This window comes from Phyllostomus hastatus, unplaced genomic scaffold (assembly GCF_019186645.2).
Source record: "Phyllostomus hastatus isolate PE091 unplaced genomic scaffold, TTU_PhHast_1.1 phas_contig_34, whole genome shotgun sequence".
Lineage (NCBI taxonomy): Eukaryota > Metazoa > Chordata > Mammalia > Chiroptera > Phyllostomidae > Phyllostomus > Phyllostomus hastatus.
This window is the reverse complement of record NW_025333857.1, coordinates 5,314,433-5,339,317: the sequence shown is the minus strand read 5'-3', so window position 1 is coordinate 5,339,317 and position 24,885 is coordinate 5,314,433. Positions and strand designations below refer to the sequence as shown.

Sequence of the window (24,885 nt, the reverse complement as noted above, 5' to 3'; positions counted from 1 at the left end):
TACTCATTGTTAATTTGTACCAGAACTTGTGACAAGTGTCAAAAGTAATGAGTACCCTAATGATGAAGCATTTTCTCTTGTGGGGTGTGTCATGACTCACACAAGTTCTAGCGAGTATGATGAACCTCAGCAAGAGCTCAGTGCTGAAACATTATTTTCTCACCAAAATGAGAGGAGTACAGGGTTTGATGAATTCTGAAGTCAATGAGTACCAAGTATGACTGTGTGTATGTGTGTGTGTATATATACATATATACATATACATAGTGGTATAGAAATATATACACACACACATGAGAGAGGCAAACATCACTAAAGAGATAAGGAAATTTGAGAGACAGCAGAGAGCAAAACAAAAAATAATTAACTCGAGGGAAATATAAGGCAAAAAATAAAAGGAAACTTGAAAATAAGCACTAAAATTAACATCCCCAGAGAGGTAAAATGTTACATCCATGAAACTGTCAAGCAATGGCTAAGGCCAGGGCCTAGCAAGGCCCAACAGACTTAGCTGGTAAAGAAAAACAATGAGCTCTTTTTAGATTCAGGCAGCTTATTATTTGCATAGATAATGAAAAAAAGAGTAGTCAAAGGTGCCACATCTCATGGCCTTTGTGCAGAGTAACAACAAAGTAAAAGATGGAAGAGAATTGGTGGGACACCCTGTTGCTAAGGAGCTAATGCAACTGAGCAATTTTAGAACCTGCAGCTGTGCCATAAGTTGGGCAACACACAGTCTCCTATCTCAAAGGAACCAAAGTCAGATGGAAAAACTGCTTCAAGACATCCTATGGCCAAGATAGGGAGCCTCACTCAAGAAAAAAAGGGTGGTGTGCTTCAGTTGGTTGGAATGTTACAGGGTGCAGCCAAGAGGGGGGCCCCAAATAGGGATTTGGAATGGGGCTCGGAACTCAAAGGTGTTCAGGAAATATTAGGATGTCCTCACCCCATGCCCCCACAGGTGTGGGTTGGGGGAAGGGACACATGGAGCAGGGCCATTGAGAGCTGTTTTTCATAGCAACAGCTTTGCAGCTAACTTCTAGCGTGGTCATTTAACAAATCTATTACCTCTAACTGGTTACATAGATATGTTAAATAGCTGTGGCCATGCTCTGAGCCAGGGGGAAGGAAGGAACTTCCCCCCAAGATGTAACTGGGGGGCAGGTCCCCAGAGTTACAGCACCTGCGTGGGAGCTTGGAGAAGACTGGCTCCATAACATGGGGCCACGCCTGCCCAGACTCACTATGGCAGCCCAGTAAAGCTGGAAAGATATAAGAGGGCTGGCAAGTGTAGCCGATTGTGGGAGGAGTCGGAAATGGGGCTGCAGAGGAAGACTGGAGTGGTGATTTAAACCGAGCTGTGGCAGCCATTGCAAGGAGAACCTCAAGGCTTTGCCAGAGTGGGGACTCCCGCAGCCCTTGTGGAGAGGACCACTTGGCTGTGACAATAGAAAGGAGAGCCATGCGGCTGTGAACATATGAGAGAACCACGCAGCTTTACCAGAGTGGGGACCCGCACAATGTTAGTAGGGGGAACCACTACCCAGCTTTAGCAGAGATCCTGACAACACAGCTGATGGTGCCGGGAACTGAGAGAGGCCTACCAGCCGAGACGGATCACTGGGAAGAACTGGGGGCTGCCTGAGCTGCAGACTTCTATTTCTTTCCCTGAGATACAGTACCCCAAACTGGGCAAAGGGGATAAGGAAGGACTGTGTGTGTTTGTGGGTGTTTTAAGGGACTTCAAGATTTTGATGAAGACATTAGGTCACTACTTTAAGTTTGTATAGCATTAAATAAACATTTCCTTTCCTTTTCACGAATCTCTGGCATTGAGAGACATCTTTACTATGGACGGCGGACATAACAGACCTGGGGGTTTCCTTTTGGGCAATAGTAAGTCACCCTTGGTCCCCACTGTGTTCTGTAACAGGAATATTGTCCTATAAACTAAAAGGTCAAGAGTTTGATTCCCAGTCAGGGCACATGCCTATTTTGCCAGTTCAATCCTCAGTCAGGGCGTGTGTGTAAGGGTTAAAAAAAAAAAAGGCAGCTGAGAAAATGAAAATGTTGTGATGGGTCCTCTGAAAACTGCCTGTGTGGCCTGACAGGGTATGTGCGAGGGCACTGGGCATCAGGATGGAGCCACTGCCCTACAGACACAAGGACATAGTGCTAGTGTTACAGAACAGAACAAGGGGGGCCTGGAACGATATACTATTATTGAAAGAAGGCCCCGGGTCCGTTATGTCCGCCGCCCTAGGAAAGACGTCTCTCAATGCCAGAGATTCGTGAAAAGGAAAGGAAATGTTTATTTAATGCTATACAAACTTAAAGTAGTGACCTAATGTCTTTATCAAAAATCCCAAAGTCCCCCAAAACACCCACAAACAGACACAGTCCTTCCTTCCTTCCCCCTTTGCCCAGTCCAGAGTACCATATCTCAGGGAAGGAAAACGAAGTCCATGGCTCAGACAGTCCTCTGGTTCTTAGTTAGTCCTCCTTCTCGATTGGGAGACCTCCCTGGGTTCCCAGCACCCTCGGCTGACTTGCCAGGATCTCTGCTAAAACCAGGTGGTGGTTCCCCCTTCTAAAGCTGTGGGGGTCCCCACTCTGGCACAGGCACGTGGTCCTCTCTCCCAGGGCCACGGGAGTCTCCACTCTGTCAAGGCCGCGTGGTTCTCTCTTCTCTCAGGGCTGTGCATGGTTCACCTCCTCAGGGCTGCACATGGCTCTCCTTCTCAAAGCAGCATGGTTCTCTCTGGGATGCAGGAGTTTCCACTCCGTCAAAGCCGCGTGGTTCTCTTTCCTAATGGCCGCCAAGTCTGGGTTTTAAATCCCCGCGGCCAATCTTCCTCTTCAGCCTCATTTCCAACTCCTCGCACACTCGGCTTCACATGCCAGAACTCGCATCCTTCCAGCTTTACTGGGCTGCCATTTTGAGTCTGGGCAGGTGTGGCCCCATGTCCTGGAGCCAATCTTCTCCAAGCTCCCATGCGAGCGCTGTAGCTCAGAGGATCTGCCCCCAGTCACGTCTTGGTGGGGAAGTTACTTCCATTCCCCTGGCTCAGAGCTGATCACAGCTATTTAACATATCTAAGCGACCAGCCAAAGGCTATAGATATGTTAAATGACCATGCCAGAGGGTAGCTGCAAGGCTGTTGCTATGCAAAACAGCTCTCAATGGCCCTGCTCCATTTGTCCCTTCCCCCAACCCACACCCTGGGTGGGGGGATGGAGACATCTTAAAGTCTCCTGGACACCTTAAGTTCTGAACCCCATTTCAAATGCCCATTTGGGGTCCCCCCTCTTGGCTGCACCCTGTAATACTAGTTTTAAAAGAGAATATTCAGAGAATAAAGATATACAATTATCTTTTCGATATTAAGAATATGACACAAGTTTTCTTAAAAAATCATTGGAAGAACTGGAAGAGAATATCAAGAAAATATACAACAAAGTAGAAGAAAGATGGAAACAGACAATAGAAACAAGCAGCATTTGAGATTTTGCTTCCTGAAAATTGTCATCAGTTTGGCTCAAATAAACTCATAAAATTTTAAAAATCAAGAAATTAAAAAAAACTAAGCCAAAATGTCTTAATAAAAGGAGTTCTGGAAACAGATTAGAAAAAAGTAAAGGGAAGGGAACTTATCTGAGAAGCAATGTAAAAAACTTCCCAGAACTGAATGACATAAATTTTCCCCCTGAAAAGTGTCCACCAATGATGAACTCAGTGAAGGAAAAAAGGTCCATCTAACAGTTTCTGATCTGAGGACTAGGATGGAACCTGTGGAAAAGGTGAATCTGATCATTTCTGGGGTAGGCTCCCCGAGCATTGCCTGGCAGGTTTTCACATGGTCAGGATATCAGACAGAAGAAAAGGGGCCAGGAGTACAATCTTAAAACAAACAAACAAAAAAAAAACAAAACCCTGACACATCATCAATAAATTTCAGAATACTGGGAATAAAGATAAGATCCTAACAGTTTCCAAAAAGAAACAAACAGATACATGTAAGTAAAAAGAATCAAAATGACAAATGACTTCTCAACAGATTCAGTGAGTTGGAAGGCACTGGTGCAATGCTATAAAATGCAGGACAATTTCCAGCCTCTATGTCAACACTCACACAATGTTTCAACTGAGTGTTGAAACAGGTATACCACCAAAATGAGGTACTAAATTGAAAGACAGAAGATTCTGAAATGAAATATGCAACATGGGAGGTGAAGAGCAACCAATCCAGATTAGTGAGGAAGAGAGAGTTCCAAGAGGAATGTCTTTATGAGAAGAAAAACAAAAAAAGATTATATGATGTTTTTCATCCTATGAAGAGAGATTTATACTTGTGTGCTGGGAACAGACCTGCCTGGTTCAGAAGCTGTAAATCCTGCCAAGACTAAGGCTGAGGGAGCGACCTTGGACTGTAAGCCACTAAGGAGACAAAAGCTTATTTACAGCAGGAGCTCCGCTTCTGCTCCTTTTACTTTATCCATAACTGGCCTCCAATGCTTGGTCAGTTAGCCAACAACAGGAGGGATTCCCCAAGGGAGGAACGATCTAAGACAGGCACAATCACGTGGGAAGCCCCCAAGGAAGGACTTTGGGGGCTACAGCAAAAGGGAGTGCTGGACCCTCACCCCTTGGCTTTGACATCGCCTGAGTCCTCATTGTCTGTGAGAAATCTCCTAATCTCTTGGCTGCTTACTTCCCTTGCTCCGCTCCACCTAAGCCTGAAACAATGAGAGGGTGGTGCAGCCCTGTGCTGGAAAGGGCGGGTTCCTGGGTGATCAGACCTAAGAAAGAATATGTAAAATCCTGTGAAACCTTTGTTTAGAATGCTCTCAATTAACTGATAAGGGTCCAAGCAAGAAGTTTGTTCCTCAAAGTTTTACAGCTCTTTAGCTATCTGACCCTGACTCAAAATAGGCCCTCAGAGTTCTTTGTTATCTATTGTTTGATCCTTACTTCCTGGCAATGATTAATGAACTTTACCTGAATTCTTGTGCAAACGAGCCCAATAAAAGCCATTGAGGAAAAGGCTCTTGGCCCTTCTCCTTAGAGAGATTGGCCACCTTTCCTCCCTAAGCAGATCATGTCTTGGTAGACTTATTCTCATCCCTGGTGGCCAGGGGGGCCCTGAGGGTGGAGCCCCCCCCCCCCCCACTTCTGGAAAACAAGGTGTAAGTTAATGTCTACTACAGAGAACACTGAGCAAATTAAATAAGGTAGTTATTAATTCCAAAAAAATTTAAAATAAAAATTGGACCAAAAAGGGAACTACAGATACCACACAGCCCAGTGGAGAATAGTATTTACATAGGCAAAAAGTGTAAATATTAAATGCTATCTTAACTAAAGTACATTGTAACTACACTCTATGGAAGGATGAGGAAGGTCTGTGTTTAGGCAGGTAAAAGAAACAAGAGCTTAACAGTCATTTCCAAGATAGATCAATAGATAAATCTAAAACTAAAATGTCAAGAAATAGATAATGACTATGTTACTTAGAAATACACACATATATGGAAAAAAACAGCTAAAAGACTTGAAAGTGATTACTTCTCAACAAAAGCTGGTGCAAAAAGAATAGAGAAAACAAGTACTATTTTTCATTTGAAGTCTTGGGAAAAACCTTTTTTTACTTAACATTATTTACATATTATTTTGAAATAAATAAAATAATAATTTAAAGATAACCTAAATTTATGGGCCAAAGTAATTGTAGACAGTGTACTTATCAAGTGATCTGTTAAAGAAAAAAAAAAGGAGAAATGAACTGGATTAGTTTATTTTGAAATGCGGGGAGAAGGGCAGAGGTAAGAAATATTTGAACTTAAGAGTTCCCTATATTTTCCAAATGTTTATGATATTTTGTACTTGAGTCTAAAAATACTGTCTCAGAAAGAAGTATTATATATTGGTTAACAATTTGTTTCCCTCATTTTATAGTTCATTTTATAGTCCAAGATTATACAACTGGTTTGGACACACTCAGAACTTTCTGCTTTTAACTCTCACTCTTTTCATTGTATCACACTTTAAAAAATGATGATTAAATACCAAGGAAATGTATTTGAGTTCCTATTGTTTATTAGTTAGCACTTTTGTGTTTTAAAAAGGGAGTCCACTTGAAGATAAAGAAAATGTAAAGATATCTAGCAGTTTTAAGTTACAGCATATTGGCCTTTTTTAAGAATTTAAGATATGATAAAGGAGAAGTACCTATGACTGAACTCTCTTTTCTTATTTTTTATGATGAAACAGAACTGAGAATTTTTAAGTTTTAGGCTGCCAGCTATCTTTGTCCCAGACTATGGGTTCACTGCTGTTTTATCTATCTTGAAAATGGCACTTAAAAAATATGTAGCCCTGGCTGCTGTGACTCAGTGGATTGAGTGTTGGCCTGCAGACTCTAAGGTTGCCAGTTTGATTCCTGGTCAGGACAGGTGCCTCGGCTGAAGGCCAGGTCTCCATTTTGGGGGCACATGAGAGACAACTGATCAGTGTTGCCCTTGTACATGAATGTCTCTCTCCCACTTTCTGCCTCCTTTCCCTCTCTCTAAAAATAAATAAAATCTTTAAAAAATAAAAATAAAAAAATATATAAAGGGTGGGGCAAAAGTAGGTTTACAGTTGTATGTGAAAGTTTATTCTTGTATTATTTATTAACTATTGTATTATTTTCCATATGAACAAATGTAAACCTGTTACAGGGTGCAGCCAAGAGGGGGGACCCCAAATGGGCATTTGAAATGGGGTCCAGAACTTAAGGTGTCCAGGAGATTTTAAGATGTCTCCATCCCACCACCCAGGGTGTGGGTTGGGGGAAGGGACAAATGGAGCAGGGCCATTGAGAGCTGTTTTGCATAGCAACAGCCTTGCAGCTACCCTCTGGCATGGTCATTTAACATATCTATAGCCTTTGGCTGGTTCCATGGATATGTTAAGTAGCTGTGATCAGCTCTGAGCCAGGGGAATGGAAGTAACTTCCCCACCAAGACGTGACTGGGGGCAGACTCCCCCCCCCCCCCGAGCTACAGTGCCTGCGTGGGAGCTTGGAGAAGATTGGCTCCAGGACCTGGGGCCACACCTGCCCAGACTCATGATGGCAGCCCAGTAAAGCTGGAAGGATATGAATTCTGGCATGTGAAGCCGAGTGTGGGAAGAGTCGGAAATGAGGCTGAAGAGGAAGATTGGCTGCGGGGATTTTAAAACCCAGACTTGGCGGCCATTAGGGGGAGAACCATGCTGCTTTAGGAAGGAGAACCATGCTACTTTAGGAAAGAGAGCCATGCGCAGCCCTGAGAGGGAGAGAACCATGCGGCTTTAGCAGAATGGGGAGGACCTCAGCCATTGAGGGAGAACCATGCGCAGCCCTGAGAGAGGGAGAACCACGCGGCCTTGACAGAGTGGAGACTCCCGTGGCCCTGGGAGAGAGGACCACATGCCTGTGCTAGAGTGGGGACCCCCACAGCTTTAGAAGGGGGAACCACCACCTGAGTTTAGCAGAGATCTCGGCGACTCAGCTGAGGGTGCCGGGAACCCAGGGAGGTCTCCCAGTCGAGATGGAGTATTAACTAAGAAGAACCAGAGGACTGCCTGAGCCATGGACTTCTATTTCCTTTCCTGAGATATGGTACTCTGGACTGGGCAAAGGGGGAAGGAAGGACTGTGTCTGTTTGTGGGTGTTTTAAGGGACTTTAGGATTTTTGATAAAGACATTAGGTCACTACTTGAAGTCTGTATAGCATTAAATAAACATTTCCTTTCCTTTTCACGAATCTCTGGCATTGAGAGACGTCTTTCCTAGGGCGGCGGACATAACGGACCCGGGGCCTTCTTTCAATAATAGTATATTGTCCCAAGGCCCCCCTTGATGTGTTCTGTAACAAACCTACTTTTGCCCCACCCTGGTATTTTATTGCAATTTGTATTACTATTCAAAAGACTATGAACACCTCTACTCAGATAGCTAATCATGCCCTACAATCTTAGGATTTGTTGAAAATAGGTTGTGTCAACAAGGTATGTTAAAAAGAATATATTGCCTGATAGTTTTAAGGACTTGCAAGAGTTCAGCAAAAGGATTTGGGGAGTTTAGGTGATTTTTTTCATTAGGATGTTACACAAGTAACCTAGTAACAGGATTTTAAAGATCTATCTAAATGTGTAAATTAGTAGGAACATTGAAAAGGCCAAGGTCTCATGAAGAGGATCCATTATCAGTTGGCACCTACCATTCAAGATTTGGGTCAAGTTCCTAGTCAAATATCAGAATTGCTTTAAGTGGAAAATTAGGCTGCCAAATTTTTTCTTTTAATTTTAATTAAACATTGTCTAGAAATTGTCCTTATCTTGGCAAAAGAGAGGAAGAATTAGACATAAAAGGAAGCAGCATCTGTATCTTTCTTAGTCAGTCTATTCCGCACTAAAATCTATACTGTATTATCCTGAGTTTAAGATTCTGAACAAGACTAACCACCGTAAAGGTAATCAATAAATACCTGTGAGCTGATGATTTAAATAACAGCATCAGATCAATATATGTTATTTTCTCATTACTTAGGCATGTCCAATACAAACTTATCCCTATCCTTTAAAGCCATTCATTTTCAAAAAGCTCTCCTGTCTTTCAACATTAAAAAAGAAAAAAAAAAAAAAGGAAAAGTTGATTTTCTAAGCAGGACTCTAAGTAGCCTCTAATATGTTCAGCTTATTCTACCTCACACATACCACCTCTAGAGAAATATTCTCTAAACCATTCTGCATACTGAATATAGCAGACACACAATGCTTTATGAAAGTGTGACTTTAGTCAGTTATGAAGCACTTAGCCCTTTTTCTGCTCTTCTATGTTTAATCACTCATATGTCATCTGCATTTTATAATTACTAAGCAGCATTAAAATTTATTCTGCACTACTTTATTATTTTAACTTTTATTTTAGGTTGAAAGAGAAAAATTATTTTACCATAATCAATGTTTTTTTATCTTGAGGCAATTAAATACAAGAACTCACTACTTAGATCATATTCATATTTACTAGCCTAAGAGAAGCTTTTCAAATGATACAGGCCTCTGTTTTATCAGATTCAGGGAGAAAAGAAAAATAACAAGGTTATTTAAGGGCATGTTCAGGAACTACAAAAAGAATTTGTAACTACAACTCCAATGTTTTATAAATATTCCCTATTTCCATAATAAATCTTCTACAATTTTTATATACAATTAAGCCAACTACTTAAACACAATTTCAGCATGTTCAGTGTCTGAGGAAAATCCTCATACAGCATTAGTGAAGAATGGCTTATCAATAAAATATAATTGTGAGCAAATATAAAAACAACAGTTCCAGATTTACATTTTAGAAATAAAAAACAATTTATTTTAAGTTAAGTATCTCTACCTAAATTTATTTTGTTATCAAACAACTACAATTAGTGATGGGGCAAAAAGCATCCATAATTGTGGCAAGATGTTAATTATTTACAAAACTACACAAAATCAGATTATAACATTAACTTAATAAAACTTCCTGAAATTAATTTTGCTTTTGGAAATGTACCAAAAGTCTGCAGATCCAGAATGACAGTCTTTATTATTTTTAATTCATGGGATTTTAGTGCATCAGATCTTCAAGCAAAAACACTAGATGAAAGCCTGTATGATAAAATATTCTCCTTCTCCTGATAGCTTGGAATGAATATGAAAATGTGTTCCCTTTTTAGGGAAGAAAAACACTTGAACAAAGTGTCCAATAATATCAAATGCCTGTTAGAATGGCTTGTCTGCTGGAATTAAAGTTGGGCAATTACTCTACATTGTTAAAAAGTACCTTACATTAAAGCTACTTCTTTTATAAGTTTTTTTTCTCAGCCATTTCAGATCTCTAAACCTTACAGTAAAAAATGTAACTCAGTTTTTACTAGTAAATCCACAACCATATAAGGTAAGTATCTTTAAGACAATTCATATTTTCAAAGTGCACATAAGCAAAACTAAATTTCTTACACTGTTAACAAATCTAGGAGCAATAATTTAATATTTCACTGCTAAATATAGGTACCTTAGGAGCAACGGGCTTTATCAATTTCTCTTAGCCTTTTAGGTTTGGTGCCCAAACATTTAAAAATAAAGAAAAATATTTACCAGAATTCTTTGCTAATGGCTTTTCAGATACTAATCTGCTTTTTATATAACAAAGTATCCAATTATCCAATGGCATTTGCCATGAACTCATAAAACAGTAACACAAATATAATATAAAAGTCACATCAATGAAATAACTATTATCTAACATGGGTTATATGAGAAATATCATGTAAGACTCAAAATAAACATTAGATACAAAATTATACCATGTGGCTTTGTTCAAACACACCAAAAATTCACGTTCAAGTTAAATAACTAGGTTGGCTTTTTTATATCACCAGCTTTCATTAGGGCTTTAATAGCTCTTGCTCTCATCTCAAGTTCTAGCAGCTCCAGCTGCTGTGCAGAAGGCTGAACATCTTCTGGTGGAGGAACAGTTAAGGTGGCTGCTTTGGGTTCCGTTGGGCTAGACTCTGCCAGTCCCAGAATCTCATTCACACTTTTCTCAATGTCTTTCTCCAGGTCATCTATCTGACCAGATTCACTTTGAACTGTATTTTCTGGAACCTCCAGAGCAGCGGCTTCTTCGTTGCATGGGCCTTCAATGTCACTGTCATAAGCATCTGCATTTATACTGAGCACATCACTATCTTCCCCTTTGCCTGTAACAAATAAAAAACAAAAAGGGAAAAAGAGTCACGTAACCTAATTGTCCTGATCAAAAATGTCCTTTCTGATTATGATTAAAGGGTTGCTTTGATCCTACCACCCACCACAGAGTCCCAAACACATTCCATAATCTCCATCCTACTGCCCCCCCCACTGACTTCTCAACTTTGAAAACAGATCTAAGTTAATGTAAATTTTAATGTATCTTTCATTCCAATTTAGAACATGAAAGCACTGTGAAATTTATACCATTATATGGAGTTCTGTGATGTATTTTCCTAAATAAAATGTCAGCTAAAACACTTTGCACCACAGTGCAGCTTCTACATTACAAACTGAAAACTGTCCCTGGAAACCCTTTTCATAGGGTATTGTTTTTAAGATTTTATTTATTTATTTTTAGAGAGGGAAGGGAGAGAGAGAGAGAGAGAGAGAGAGACATCAATGTGCGGTTGCTGGGAGTTAGGGCCTGCAACCCAGGAATGTACCCTGGCTGGGAATCGAACCTGGGACACTTTGGTTCCCAGCCCGCGCTCAATCCACTGAGCTACGCCAGCCAGGAGGGTATTGTTTATTACTGAAGTAAAATTCCATTCTAGAAAGAGTTTAAAACACTTTGCTTTATACACTAAAAAAAAAAAAAAAAGCAAAACTATCATTGGTAAGCTGGATACCACATACACTGCAATTATTCCAAATTTTTTCATATGCTTTTTCACTTTGTACTAAATCAATAAATTAAAGGAGAATGCCTAAGGCCATTTTCTAAGATAAAATAAGTTTTTCATTAAAATTATTTTAATAAATAATACATGAATTTTAAAAATGCATTTGTTATAAAACTTCTGTAACTGATAAGAAAATGAATATAAATGCAGATTATAGTTCTCAACCACTGTGGTCTTGGACATTACTCAAATCCAGGTGGCATTTACAACTCTTGAGTGTTCACTTACACCTCCAATTTATTTATTTTTTAAATTCTAATATGTTTAGAAAGTTATGATCCCACCCTGGCTGATGTGGCTCAGTGGTCTGAGCTCAGGCCTGCAAACCAAAGGACTGCTGGTTCAATTCCCAGTCAGGGCTTTCCTGGGTTGTGGGCCAGGTCCCCAGTAAGCGACATGTGAAAGGCAACCACACATTGATGTTTCTCTCCCTCTCTTTCTCCTTCCCTTCACCTCTCTCTAAAAATAAATAAATAAAATCTTTTAAAAAAGATTATTTATGATCCCCAAAATGTTAACTTTCTTAACTTATTTATAGTAGACAAACCTTATTTACAAAATAGGTTGAGAAATAGAAAATTCTGATAAAAGAATGTTTAGGAAGAATATAACCAATTCTACTCCATTGGTTTTATAATAAATGATTTACTGACATTGAATGATCCTTTTATACCCTAATAACTCAAAGAAATACTTTCTATTCCAAAGTTAAAGTGGAAAATGAATACAAAAATTACCTGTGTCCACAAACAGAACTTGCTTTAAAAAAAGGGTGCAATTTTAATTATTTGGTGCCAAAGAATATTTTACATATCCTTCCAAAGCAATAAGTATTCCCAAATGGCTGTTTATTTCCAAATAGCCTTCTATGCAAAAAAAAATAATGCTTTATATAAGTATTCTGATGTGAGACAAAAACAAATTTAAGAAAGTGCTGGCAAGACTGAGAAAAGGAATCCTAGTGCACTACTGGTGGGAACACAGACCTGTACTGCCACTGTGGCAAACAGTATGGAATTCCCTCAAAAATTAAAAATGGAACTGCCTTTTGACCCAGCAATTCAAGTTCTGGAATTATACCCTAAGAATCCTGAAACACCAATTCAAAATAACCTATGCACCCAAAAGTTTGTAGAAGTGCTATCTATAAGAGCCAAGTGCTGGAAGCAACTTAAGTGTCCATTAGTAAAGGGACACTTAGGAAATGAATAGATCAAAAAACTGTGGTTCATTTACACAATGGAATACTACACAGCAGAAAGAAAGGAGTTCCTACCCTTTGCAGCAGTGTGGAATGAATTGGAGAGCATTATGATAAGTGAAATAAACCAGGTGGTGAAAGACAAATACCATATGATGTCACCTACAAATGGAACCTAATCAACAAAACAAACGAGCAAAAAAGAACCAGAAACATGGAAATATAGAACAAACTGACAAGGACCAGAGGGGAGGGGGCACTGGGATAACGGGGGAAAGAATGGAAACATGTACAACAGACCCATAGACAAGGATAATGGGGTGGGTATTGTCTTTAGGAGCAGGGGTTGGATGGGGCAGAGGAGGGCAATGGGGGGTAAATGGGACAACTGTAACTGAACAACAATAAAAAAAGTACATTTAAAAAATCCTAAGTTTCAAGAAGTTAATTTTCATGCCTAGCAGGCTTTAATATAAAATTCTGTATCTGTAGTCACCATTTCTGAATGAAAATCTGCAGTCTGTTTACAAGAATTTAAAACATATGTTTTTGAAAAAATGTGATTATTCTTCAGACTAGAAATTGCACCTTGACAACGAAGAGCAAAATAATATAATGGGTGGGTGGGAAGAGCGGGAGCATCAGAAAGTTGGGATACCTGAGTCCTAAACCTTCCTCTGCTATTACATATGTGATTATAGGCAAATCCCTTACCTTACATAGTTTGTAAACATTAAGGCAAATTGTTCTATGATATCTCTAAAGTCCAACTAAACCTCAATAGGGCGTATAAGATTCTGCTTGTCAATAATTCAAGCTATCAGAAATACAAGGGGGACCCAAAAAACCCAGAATGTATTTATACAAAATTGTGTATTCATTCTTACAAATTTAAATTTTAGTCACCTTCAAAGTACTCCTCATTTGATTCAATACACCTATTGAGACATTTTTTCCACTGCTCAAAACAGTTTTTGAACCTGTCAATTTCGATGTCTTTTAGTGTTTCTGCTGGTTTATGTTTCACCACTTCCACATTGGCAAAATGTTTCCCTTTTGAGGACTTTTTAAATCCAGGGAAACCAAAAGAAATTGTCACCTGGGGCAATATCAGGTGAATAGGGAGGGTGGGGCACAGGGATCACGCCTTTTTTGGTCAAAAACTGCCGAACACTCAGCATGGTGTGGGCAGGTGTGCTCAAAACTCACCCATCAAGAAATGGGAAGATGTTTTCAAAAACAATTCAAGGAAGTCAAACATAGCCTCTCACAACAACGCCAGCTAGTACACTGATACAGATGGGTTCCTAGAACACTCACCTAGTGGGAGAAGCCTGTACTACAAGGAACCAGCCCTCCAGAAGATTAATTCTGAGTTGTTGTTTTTTTTTTGGGGGGGGTGGGGAGGTTCCCCCTTGTAGTTCTGATACATAAAATGAAAACATATGTAATGTTATAAGTGACTGCATGTTGATGACTTCTTGATATGGCTTCTTAAATTCAGTAAGTCAGACCCTAGAACATGGAATAATTAAATATCTGTCTAAATTCCTGCTAAATAGGGCAAGTTCAGCACACATATCTAATTTCTCTCCTTACCAAGAACCCACTGAAGTGACAGAAGAGATGTATTTTAAAATAACAGTATAAAAATTGTAAGATACCTGAGGATTTATACTATATATGTGAAATGCTGACCTGTTTCTACCCTTTGTCCATGTCTTCAGTTATTTCTTAAATATATCTAGACATTTCATTGTATATATTTTCATAGTTGTCCTTTTTAAAATTTTAAAATTGTCTGTCCCATCTTAATATTAATGAGAAAATGCTGAACAATAAAACTTTCTAATCAAGGAAATGCAAATTAAAACAATAAGATAATACATTTTAGTCAGTAAAAAGCAGGAATTTTATTAATCTGGAAAAAAATTAGTAAGTTAGCATGATGGGAAAATATTCAAGATATACTGTCAAATCAAAAAAGATAAAGAGTGATAATCATATATATGTTAAAAATAACAAATTATTAATAGTGGTTACTTCTGTGGAGGGGAATAAAAGTAGAGAGAGAAGAAAATAACATTTCCAGTTTCACTCTATGAACATCATGTATTTCTTCAATCATTTCCAGTATAATAGCCTTGTAAAAAATTTAAAAAGATAATGGTATTGGATAACAAGAAAGGGTGTCATCTAAAAAGAAAACTTTCAGGGTATTTAAAAAAATACAGGTAGACAGAATGAAATTGACAGAAAAATAAAAGCAAAGCAAAACCACAGCCAAAGACTCCACAGATAAGAATATCTTGGAAGCAAGGAAGAGTGAGCTGTAGAACAAACAAGCAATGCAATTAAAACTAATTTCAGAGTTCGTGAGCCATCTGAAGCCTCCCTTCTTACATTCCCTTTTCCTGCCATATGCTCAAACACTCTAATGGGAGTGCTATTTTTATGACATTAAAGAAAAAGATCTATTAGAGAAATGGATCCAAACAACTACTGAAGAAGCATAAACCAGGACCAGAGAAACGCAGCTTCAAGAAATGGGCGACCAAGATGAACAAAGGAAGAAATAAAGGAAATTTAGGGATCCAAAGATAACCTATCGGGTGGGCAGGGGAAGGCGAGGTAGGCGAGTTTACTTGGCAGGCTCAGATAGACAAGTGGACACAGCAGCCATGAAACAAGTACACAATACAATGAAAAAATCCGGAGAACAAGAAATGTTAGAAATTATAAGCAGTTATCAAAAGCAAATGTTCAATGGTTGCTGGAAGATAATGTTAAAAACTTTCAAAATGTAGAAAAATACATATATATTTAAAGTATGCAACACAAGTTGAAAGATGAGGATAAATGCTGAATCCAATGTAATACATTAATTCAACAAATATTAATGAATGCCCACTATATGAAAGAAACTTTTAAACATCAAGGAAATAGTGGTGAATAAAAAAAAGTCCCTGACTTACATCTAAGTCATAGGAGAGACAGTAGAAATAAATAATATCAGATGCTATGAAGAAAAATGAAGCAGGAAAAGAAGATGGTAGTAGGAGAATGCCTTCACAGAGTGATTATTGTGATCTGATAAAGTAACATTTGAGCAGAGACTTGAATAAAGTGACAGAACGAGTCAGAAAGCAATAACGAGACAATGGAGAGGGAAAATAAATAAGAAAATAAAACTAATCTAGAAGAAAACTGTTCTAAGGTGAAGAAGGTCTTCATACAGAAAAAGTGTGCAATATCAAACCTACATCGCATCCAGGAAAATACCACAACTTGATATTGAATCTTCTTTTCTTTTTAATTCTCAATAGTGCCCAGAGGAGAAAAAATCTAGATTACAAACTAAAGCTAGTTACAAGGAATCACAAGTATTATTATCAGCCACTGTGGACAATATATCCCAATGGCTATTAACATGACAACACCAAAAGAGAAGTAATAAATGCCTCCTTATGAAAGAATACAATACTGCTTCTAAATATTCTTGTCCAAAAATTGAGCATGAATATAATCAAGTCACTATATCTAACTACCAGTTTACAGAAAATAAAGGAATGTTAAATGAAATGAATGCAATCACCCATGGACAACAAGGTGGTGATTGCTGCAGGGAGAGGAGTTTAAGGAGACTAAATTGTAATGAAAGAAAATATAATAAGGATTATATACTTAAAAAAATGGAAATGCAACCACCAATATTCAGACTGAGCAACTAGCATATACCCAGTTTCTTCAACAAATAAACAGCAAAGAGTGGGAGAGAGGGAGGATAGGAAAGAGGAGGGAGAAGGAGAAGCATATAGAATAAAGATATTTACTATCAACCAACTGCAATAGGGACCTTATCTAGATCCTTATTCATCCATACAGAGTTTAAAGTATAGGACAATCAGAACTCTGAACACTGGATATCTGAGGATTAAAAATATATATCATTAGAACTTCTGGCCAAGATGGAGGCATACGTATATATACTTTGCTTCCTTGCACAACCAAAGGAACGACAAATTTAAAAACAAAAAACAACCAGATCTGTCAGAAAATTGACCTGTATAGAAGTCCAACAACCAAGGAGTTAAAGAAAAAACATTTATATAGACTGGTAGGAGGGGTGGAGATGGGCAGCTGGGGCAGAGTGGGCAGCTGGTGGACAGGGTGGTTCCACACTTGCAGGCAGATAAGCCAGGAAGAACAACTGGGGAGTGAGACAGACCACACAACCTAGGATTCCAGCACAGGGAATTAAAGCCTCAAAGAACTCTGACTATAAAAACCTAAGGAGGTTGAGGTGGCAGGAGAAAGTCCGAGCCTCACAGGAAAAGAGTTCGTTGGAAAGACCTGTGGGATCCAAGAATGTACACAAACCCACCCACCTGAGAATCATCACCGAAAGGACCCAATTTGCTTATGAAAAGCGGGGGTAAAAACCAGTTGAGAGCTAACCAAGCAGCATTTTTCCCTCTCAGACCCCTCCCCCACAACACAGGGAAGTGGGTTGCCCCGCCTGGATGAATACCTAAGGCTCTATCCCTTACTACATAACTGGTGTGCCAACACAAAGAAATAGGGCCCAAATGAAAGAACAGATCAAAGCTCCAGAAAAAATACAACTAAGCCACGAAGAGAGAGCCAACATATCAGATGCAGAGTTCAAAACACTGGTAATCAGGATGCTCACAGAAATGGTTGAGTATGGTTGCAAAATAGAAGAAAAAAATGAAGGCTATGAAAAGTGAAATAAAGAGAACCAATATGAAGGGAAGGAAACCGAGACTCAAATTAATGCTTTGGAGCAGAAGAAATAAACATTCAAACAGAATAGAATGAAGAAACAAGAATTATAAATTGAGGAGAGGTTTAGGAACCTCTACGACAACTTTAAATATTCCAACATCTGAATCATATGGGTGCCAGAAGAAGAAAAAGAGCAAGAAACTGAACACTTAGTTGAAAAAAATAATGAAAGAAAACTTTGCCAATCTGGCAAAGGAAATAAGACTTCCAGGAAGTCCAGGAAGCTCAGAGTCCCAAAGAAGTTGGACCCAAGGAAGCACACACCAAGGCACATCATAATTACATTACCCAAGATTAAAGGGAAGGAATCTTAAAAGCAGCAAGAGAAAAGGACAGAGTTACCTACAAAGGAGTTCCCATAAGACTATCAGCTGACTTCTCAAAGGAAACCTTGTAGGCAAGAAGGGGCTGGAAAGAAGTATTCAGAGTTATAAAAGGCAAGGACTTACATCCAAGATTACTCTATCCAGCAAAGCCGTTACTCAGAATGGAAGGGCAGATAAAGTGCTTCCCAGATAAGGTCAAGTTCAAGGCGTTCATCATCACCAAGCCCTTATTATATGAAATGTTAAAGGGACTTACCTAAGAAAAAGTCAAAACAATGAACAGTAAAATGACAACAAACTCACAGCTATCAACAATTGAACCTAAAAACAAATAAGCAGAAAACTAAAATCACAGAAATGGAGATCACATGGAGGGTTAGCAGCGGGGAGGGGGAAAATGGGAGAAAAGGTACAGGGAAAAAGAAGCATAAATAGTAGGTACAAAATAGACAGGGGGAGGCTAAGAATAGTAAGGGAAATGAAGAAGCCAAAGAACTTATATGTATCACCCATGAATATGAACTAAGGTAGAGGAATGTGGGTGGGAGGGGGTGTACAGGGTGGAGGGGAATAAAGGGGAGAAAAAAATGGGACAATTGCAATAGCATAATCAATAAAATATATTTGTGTGTGTGTGTGTGTGTGTATCTCATTACTCTGCAACCTCCAAGGTAATAATGCAGCTAGACCATAATAAACAGCCTCTAAAACCCTTAGGTGTAAGACTGACAACACCTGAACCAATCAATCATTCTTTCTTTAAAACATATGTTAATTGATTTTAGAGAGAAAGTAAGGAACAGAGAGATGGAGAAACAAAGATGTGAGAGAGAAACACCTATTGGTTGCCTCTCATATGCTTCCAACCAACTGAACCACACTGGCCAGTGCCAATCAATCATTCCTCATAACACAATTCCACTAATGAATAAAACTAGGTTAAATTTGAATTTTTCTGAATATCTGATGATATTAAATGTTACTTTTTTAAAGGAGATATGATTATGTTTAAAATGAGATCTCATACTTAAGAGATACACACATTAAAACATTCACAGATGAACTGAAAAGATATTTAAGATTTGCTATAAAATAACCTGGGGATATTAAGCAGTTGGAGATATATATGAAAAAAAGATTGCCATAGGCAAATAATTGTTGAAGGTGAAGCTGAGTAAGGGAGTTAATATTTCTGCTTTCTTTCCTATTTTTGTTTGAAAATTTCTGATAAAGATCTTTAAAAAGTTAATTTCCACTTAGAGACCTACACATTTTCAAAAATGTTAAAAACAAGTATGTTGCCTTGGCTGGCATAGCTCAGTGGACTGAGCTCGGGCTGCGAACCAAAGTGTTGCAGGTTCGATTCCCAGTCAGGGCACATGCCTGGGTTGCAGGCCACGGCCCCCAGCAACTGCACATTGATGTTTCTCTCACTCTCTTTCTCCCTCCCTTCCCTCTCTAAAAAATAAATAAATAAAATCTTAAAAACAAAAACAAAAACAAGTATGTGTATATCCTGGAGAACATGAAAAAATTGAAACTCAGTATTTCTATCACAGTCATAGAGATGGTTATAAAAAGGGTTAAATTATTTATATTCTCAATTAAGTAGTTTTTCATACCTGATTTTAAGTTATTCACATTCAATGGTTATGAGACTTAGAACAGAGTTCACCATCCTTCTTTCTAGGTCCTGGATGCTAGCTCTCCAAGGCCTCCAGTGTTATGGATCTGCTTGAATGTCATTGGTAACAAAGTCTATGATATACTCTATACTGGACAGTAATGCTACACCTCCATGGATTTCTTTTCTTAGACAACAGATAATTTTGGTTTTACTAAATTCTGAGTCATAAAGAACACATTCCTAATGTATTCTAAATGTAGAAAGTCGGCTTGATAACTTTAACAGTTCTACTGAGTATCTTTTCAAGACACGAGAACTTATTTTCTGAAAACAGTTATTCTTGTAAAGTCTGTGAATTCTTTCCATAGAGGCCTTCGATATTCCTCTCAGCAAAACTAATAAAACTTGATTATTCTTCTCATGTAGTATTTTAAACTACAGATTTATATGTAAGTGCATCATGTTAACCATCATATGACAGAAGTGAGGCCTGTTTGAATGTGGCTGGTAAAACAACAATATGGGTGCAATAGTTCATAGTTTTAATTTGAATAATTCCCCTAAAATGTTATATGGTGTGTTTGAGTGTTATGTTAGAGAATTACATGATTATGTTTTTTGTAATAAAAAAATGGCATTATTTGTGTCGGATCCTGTATTCAAAAATTAATCATGGCATAAATGATTGCTTCTAATAAAGAAGAAAATGCAAATAATTTAATACAGAAAACCTGTCTAATATTCTACCAAAACCCTCACTGGACTTCCAGATAACATGAGTGTCCACTAGCCTGTAACCCTAACTTTTAAGAATCATACATCAAGAAATTACTCTAATAATCAACAAATATTCATTCAGTACCTATTACATATACCATAATGAAGCTGTAAGGGCTGCTGAAGAGGTAGGCTTTATAAAATGCCACAGGTGGGGTAGACTAAGTATTTGTGACGTGATTAAGACATAGTTTTTGTTCATGGTTCACGGTGCTTATGTCTGCTTAAAATATGAAAATCATACTTTAAAGTGCTAAGTTGTATAATATAAAATATAAAAGAATTTCAGAATGTGTAAGGCAATAGAGAAAAGTGAAGGAGATCATCATAGATATGAGATATGAAGTAGGCCTTAGAATCTAATAGGTATATGGCCAAGTGTGAGGGACAAATGGACAGAAGCAAAGTACTAGATCTAAGCTTAGTACAGATTTATGGGATCCTAGCAAAAATAAAGTGCACACAGGAGTATAAAAAGATAGCATCCAAAATTACTGTCTCTGAAGACCACTGTTCTAAGGACAGAACACACAATAAGGACCTCTTCTCAGCCTTTTACAATGGATCAGTTAGGTGATTACTTTGGGGTCACACTGGAACACAGTAACAGGCTGACACATGAGACATTCCTGACTATAATCTTTCCTCTATTAACTTACAAGTAAACATGAAGAAAACCTTTAAAAATGTCACTTATCATTTTCCCAACATCTGATTAAAAAGGCTTCTCTTAGAATAAAAGTCTGACATTAGGGAAAGTACCTAAGGATGGGGGCTGTGCCAGTGAAGCTAACCAAGTGAACAGAAGATTGGAACTTTCAGTCCATCTCTCCAAACTCTGGGGAGGGGAGGTGGCTAGAGGATCACTCAGTCATCAATGTCCAATAATTAGTCATACCTATGTAATGAAGCCACCTACAAATCCCAGGAGGACAGAATGTGGAGAGCTTTGGTAAATATATGCAGATTTGGGGACAGGGCTGCATTCAAAGAACACACGGAAGCTCCAAGCTCCCACCCACATACCTTATCCTATGTACCCCTCTTCTGTCTGAATGGTCATCAGTATCCTTTATCATATCCCTTTATAATAAGCTAGTGATCTAGTAAAAAAAATCTAGGAATAAATATGAAAGTGTGCAAAACAGAAAACATGAAGATGAAATAGCTCTTTCGATATCCATATTTATAAGCACCAGAGTTTAGAATGAGGCAACTCCATCCACCCCCAACAACCTGTTGGAACTTATTCATTTAAAAGATCATGACGCTCAAATATCTTCTGCTAGTAACATCTCAGTGCTGCACAATCTGTCCTTCCAAGGAAGGCCTGCTCAAACTCACTGTCTGCTTCACACACTGTCCTGTTTCCTGGGGCATCTGCTTCTAAAAGCTCAGAAAGAGATACTACAGACTTGATTCTAATTTTTGATAATGCCAAAGTATCTCATATATGTATGTAGTAAGCAGCCAGTCATTACTCAAAAAAGTGGTAGTATTTATAAAACATAGAAATCTTATCCTAAAATTAAAAACACTTTTATTAAATAAGTAGGAAACCTAGTAAAAACTGCCAGTTTAACCCCTAATTCTTCCGATAACAGAAAATATATGAAATGGAAGTACTGAGAGACTTTGGGAAAAATAACTTTGTCATCTTACAATATGATTGTTAAGGTGGGAAATGCAGTAAAAAGTGTTCTGTATGTTTTCAAAATGGTTGGAGAAAAGGTGTAATCTCATGGGGATGGATAGTCAAGATCCTCAAAAATAAAACTCTTTCCAAACATTACTCAAATGAAGAAATATCCAAGAATTATAAGCTACTGAGGAATCTATGATGACCACATATTTTACAAAGGGCACATAATCAATAATTAATATAAAAGACTGATGAATCTATATAAGTGAGAAAAACAGGACTTCTGCCAAGATGGAGGCATAGGTGGACACACCGTACCTCCACGCACAACCAAGAATGGAACAGCAATTTAGAGGCAGAATAACATCCAGAACTGACAGAAAATTTATCTGAATGGAAGTCAGACAGCCAAGAAGCTGAAATAGACCCATTCATCCAGACCGGTAGGAGGGGTGGAGAGGAGCAGACAGGAGCGGATAGATGTGCAGAGGGCAGAGAGAATTGGGTGCATGAGGTATCCGAGGGCACATAAGGCATCCAGGGGTGCATAAGGCATCTGGGGTGTGCAAGATTGTAGCGGGTGGACCCTGAGTATGAAAGCGGCAGCGGCAGACCCAGTGAGGCGGCTATTGTGGAGCAGGGCAGGGAGCACAACCCAGGAACCGAGAGAAGGGACTGAGGTCCCACGGAGAACTGAGCAACCGTCATTGATACCTCTCGACCCCACCCCCACACACAACGTCACAATCTAGTGACTGGGGTGCCCAGCCCAGGTGAACACCTAAGGCTCTGCTCTTCATTATAAAAGGAGCAACCAGACCAAAAAGAGAGAGAGAGAGAGAGAGAAGGCTCAAACAGAAGAAGAAATCATCTTTATTAAGTGACTAAGAGATAACTAACCTATCAGATACACAGTTCAAAACACTGGTGATCAGGAAGCTCATAGATTTGGTTGATTTTGGTTGCAAATTAGATGAATAAATGCAGGTTACGATTAAAGAAATAAAGGAAAATGCATAGGGAACCAACAGTGATGGGAAGGAAACTGGGACTCAAAACAATACAGTAGACCAGAAAGAAGAAAGAAACAACCAAACAGGAAGGAATGGAGAAATAAGAATTCAAAAAATGAGCAGAAGCTTAGGAACCTCCAGGACGTCTTTAAATGTTCCAACACCCGAATTATAGGGATACCAGAAGGGGAAGAGGAAGTGCAACAGATTGAAAATGTATTTGAACAAATAATAAAGGAGAACTTCCCCATTCTGGCAAAGGAAATAGACTTCCAGGAAGTCCAGGAAGCTCAGAGAGTCCCAAAGAAGTTGGACCCAAGAAGAAACACACCAAGGCACATCATAATTACAGTAGCCAAGGTAAAAATGAAGGAGAGAATCCTAGAAGCAGCAAGAGATAAGGGGACAGTAACCTACAAAGGAGTTCCCATCAGACTGTCAGCTGATTTCTCAAAAGAGACCTTACAGGCAAGAAGGGGCTGGAAAGAAGTATTCCCAGTCATGAAAGACAAGGACCTATATCCCAGATTGCTCTATCCAGCAAAGCTTTCATTTAGAATGGAAGGGCAGATCAAGTGCTTCTCAGATAAGATCAAGTTAAAGGAAGGTTCATCACCACCAAGCCCTTATTTTATGAAATGTTAAAGGGACTTATCTAAGAAAAGAAGATTTAAAAAAAAAAACATGTATAGTAAAAGGACAGCAAACTCACAATTATTAACAACCACACCTAAAGCAAAACCAAAATAAACTAAGCAAACAACTAGAACAGGAACAGAACCACAGAAGGGAGATCACATGGAGGGTTAGCAACAGGGGAGTGGGAGGAGAAGAGAGGGAGAAAAGGTACAGAGAATAAGTAGCATAAATTGTAGGTTGAAAATAAATAGGGGGAGGGTAAGAATAGTATGAGAAATGTAGAAGCTAAAGAACTTATAATTATGACACATGGACATGAACTAAAGGGGGGGAATGTGGGTGAGAGAGGGTGTACAGGGTGGAGGGGAGTGAAGGGGGAAATGGGACAATTGTAATAGCATAATCAATAAAATATATTTAAAAAAAAGAAAAACAAACAAAAAAGACTCCTTTTGTTAAGATCAGAAAGAAAAAAGCTCTAAAGCAATACACTCTATGGGGTAGGAACTACAATAATACTGGGTGAAAGTAACTAATACTCTATTTTGCTTCCATCCCCTCTATTACACACTGGATAAGGTAGAAAAGAACAAAGGGATTCTTTAGTTATCTATTCATCCACTTATTCATTCAAAGGAATTTAAGTGCCCACTATAGATAGACAAGCACTGAGACATACATGATCCTTTACCCTCTAGAAGTTCTCCATTTAAAGATGACAGTCACATATAAACAAAGAGAAATACCACAGAATGAAGCGACTTAGGGCTACAGACCATTTCAAAGTAGTATTTAGGTAGTCATAAATGTTTCTTGAGTTGAAAACAATTAATTATGATATAACAGAAGTAAACTGACAGGCAATAGTGTTATGAACTAGGTCATATCTATTTTTATAGATAGCACTGAGAGAAGAGGTGAGGTTAGCAGAAGAAGGTTAGGGAAGGCCTCACCAACTTGGAGATGTTTGATCCTAAAGGACAAGTAGCTTAACCTAAATAAGAGTACAGCATTAGCATGAATGAGTATAAATCTCAGATTTAAATAAACTGCATTAACAGATACTAAAACTTGTACAACTCATAGATTTCCATTTGTATTCTGAGATATGCTGTCAACTAGACACACTGAAACACAGTTCTGGTTTTCACAAGAAGGTGACTTCTGTAAGACTACATAGTACAGCAGACCTGATATCAATTCCCAGTAAAACTCAAGGTTTGTTAAGAGCTTTAAAGGCTTTGGGAAAAAAAAGTAATGCTAATTACATAGATTAGGTAACATCTGATCAGGGATCTAAATGATATGTGGAAGACTCACATGGTTATCTGGGGGAGGAACATGCAGGCAACAGG

At 38.6% G+C, this 24,885-nt stretch overlaps 1 protein-coding gene across 1 annotated transcript in view; it reads right to left on the bottom strand.

The window, feature by feature from the left end:
- Positions 1-9,363: 9,363 nt before the first annotated feature.
- Positions 9,364-24,885, bottom strand: part of CAAP1 (caspase activity and apoptosis inhibitor 1) — a 63,436-nt gene continuing 47,914 nt past the window's right edge. Inside the window, exon 6 of the mRNA XM_045840416.1 lies at positions 9,364-10,761. Within this exon, the coding sequence (XP_045696372.1) occupies positions 10,415-10,761 (347 nt within the window). The 3' untranslated portion in view covers positions 9,364-10,414. The remainder of the gene's footprint in view (positions 10,762-24,885) is intronic.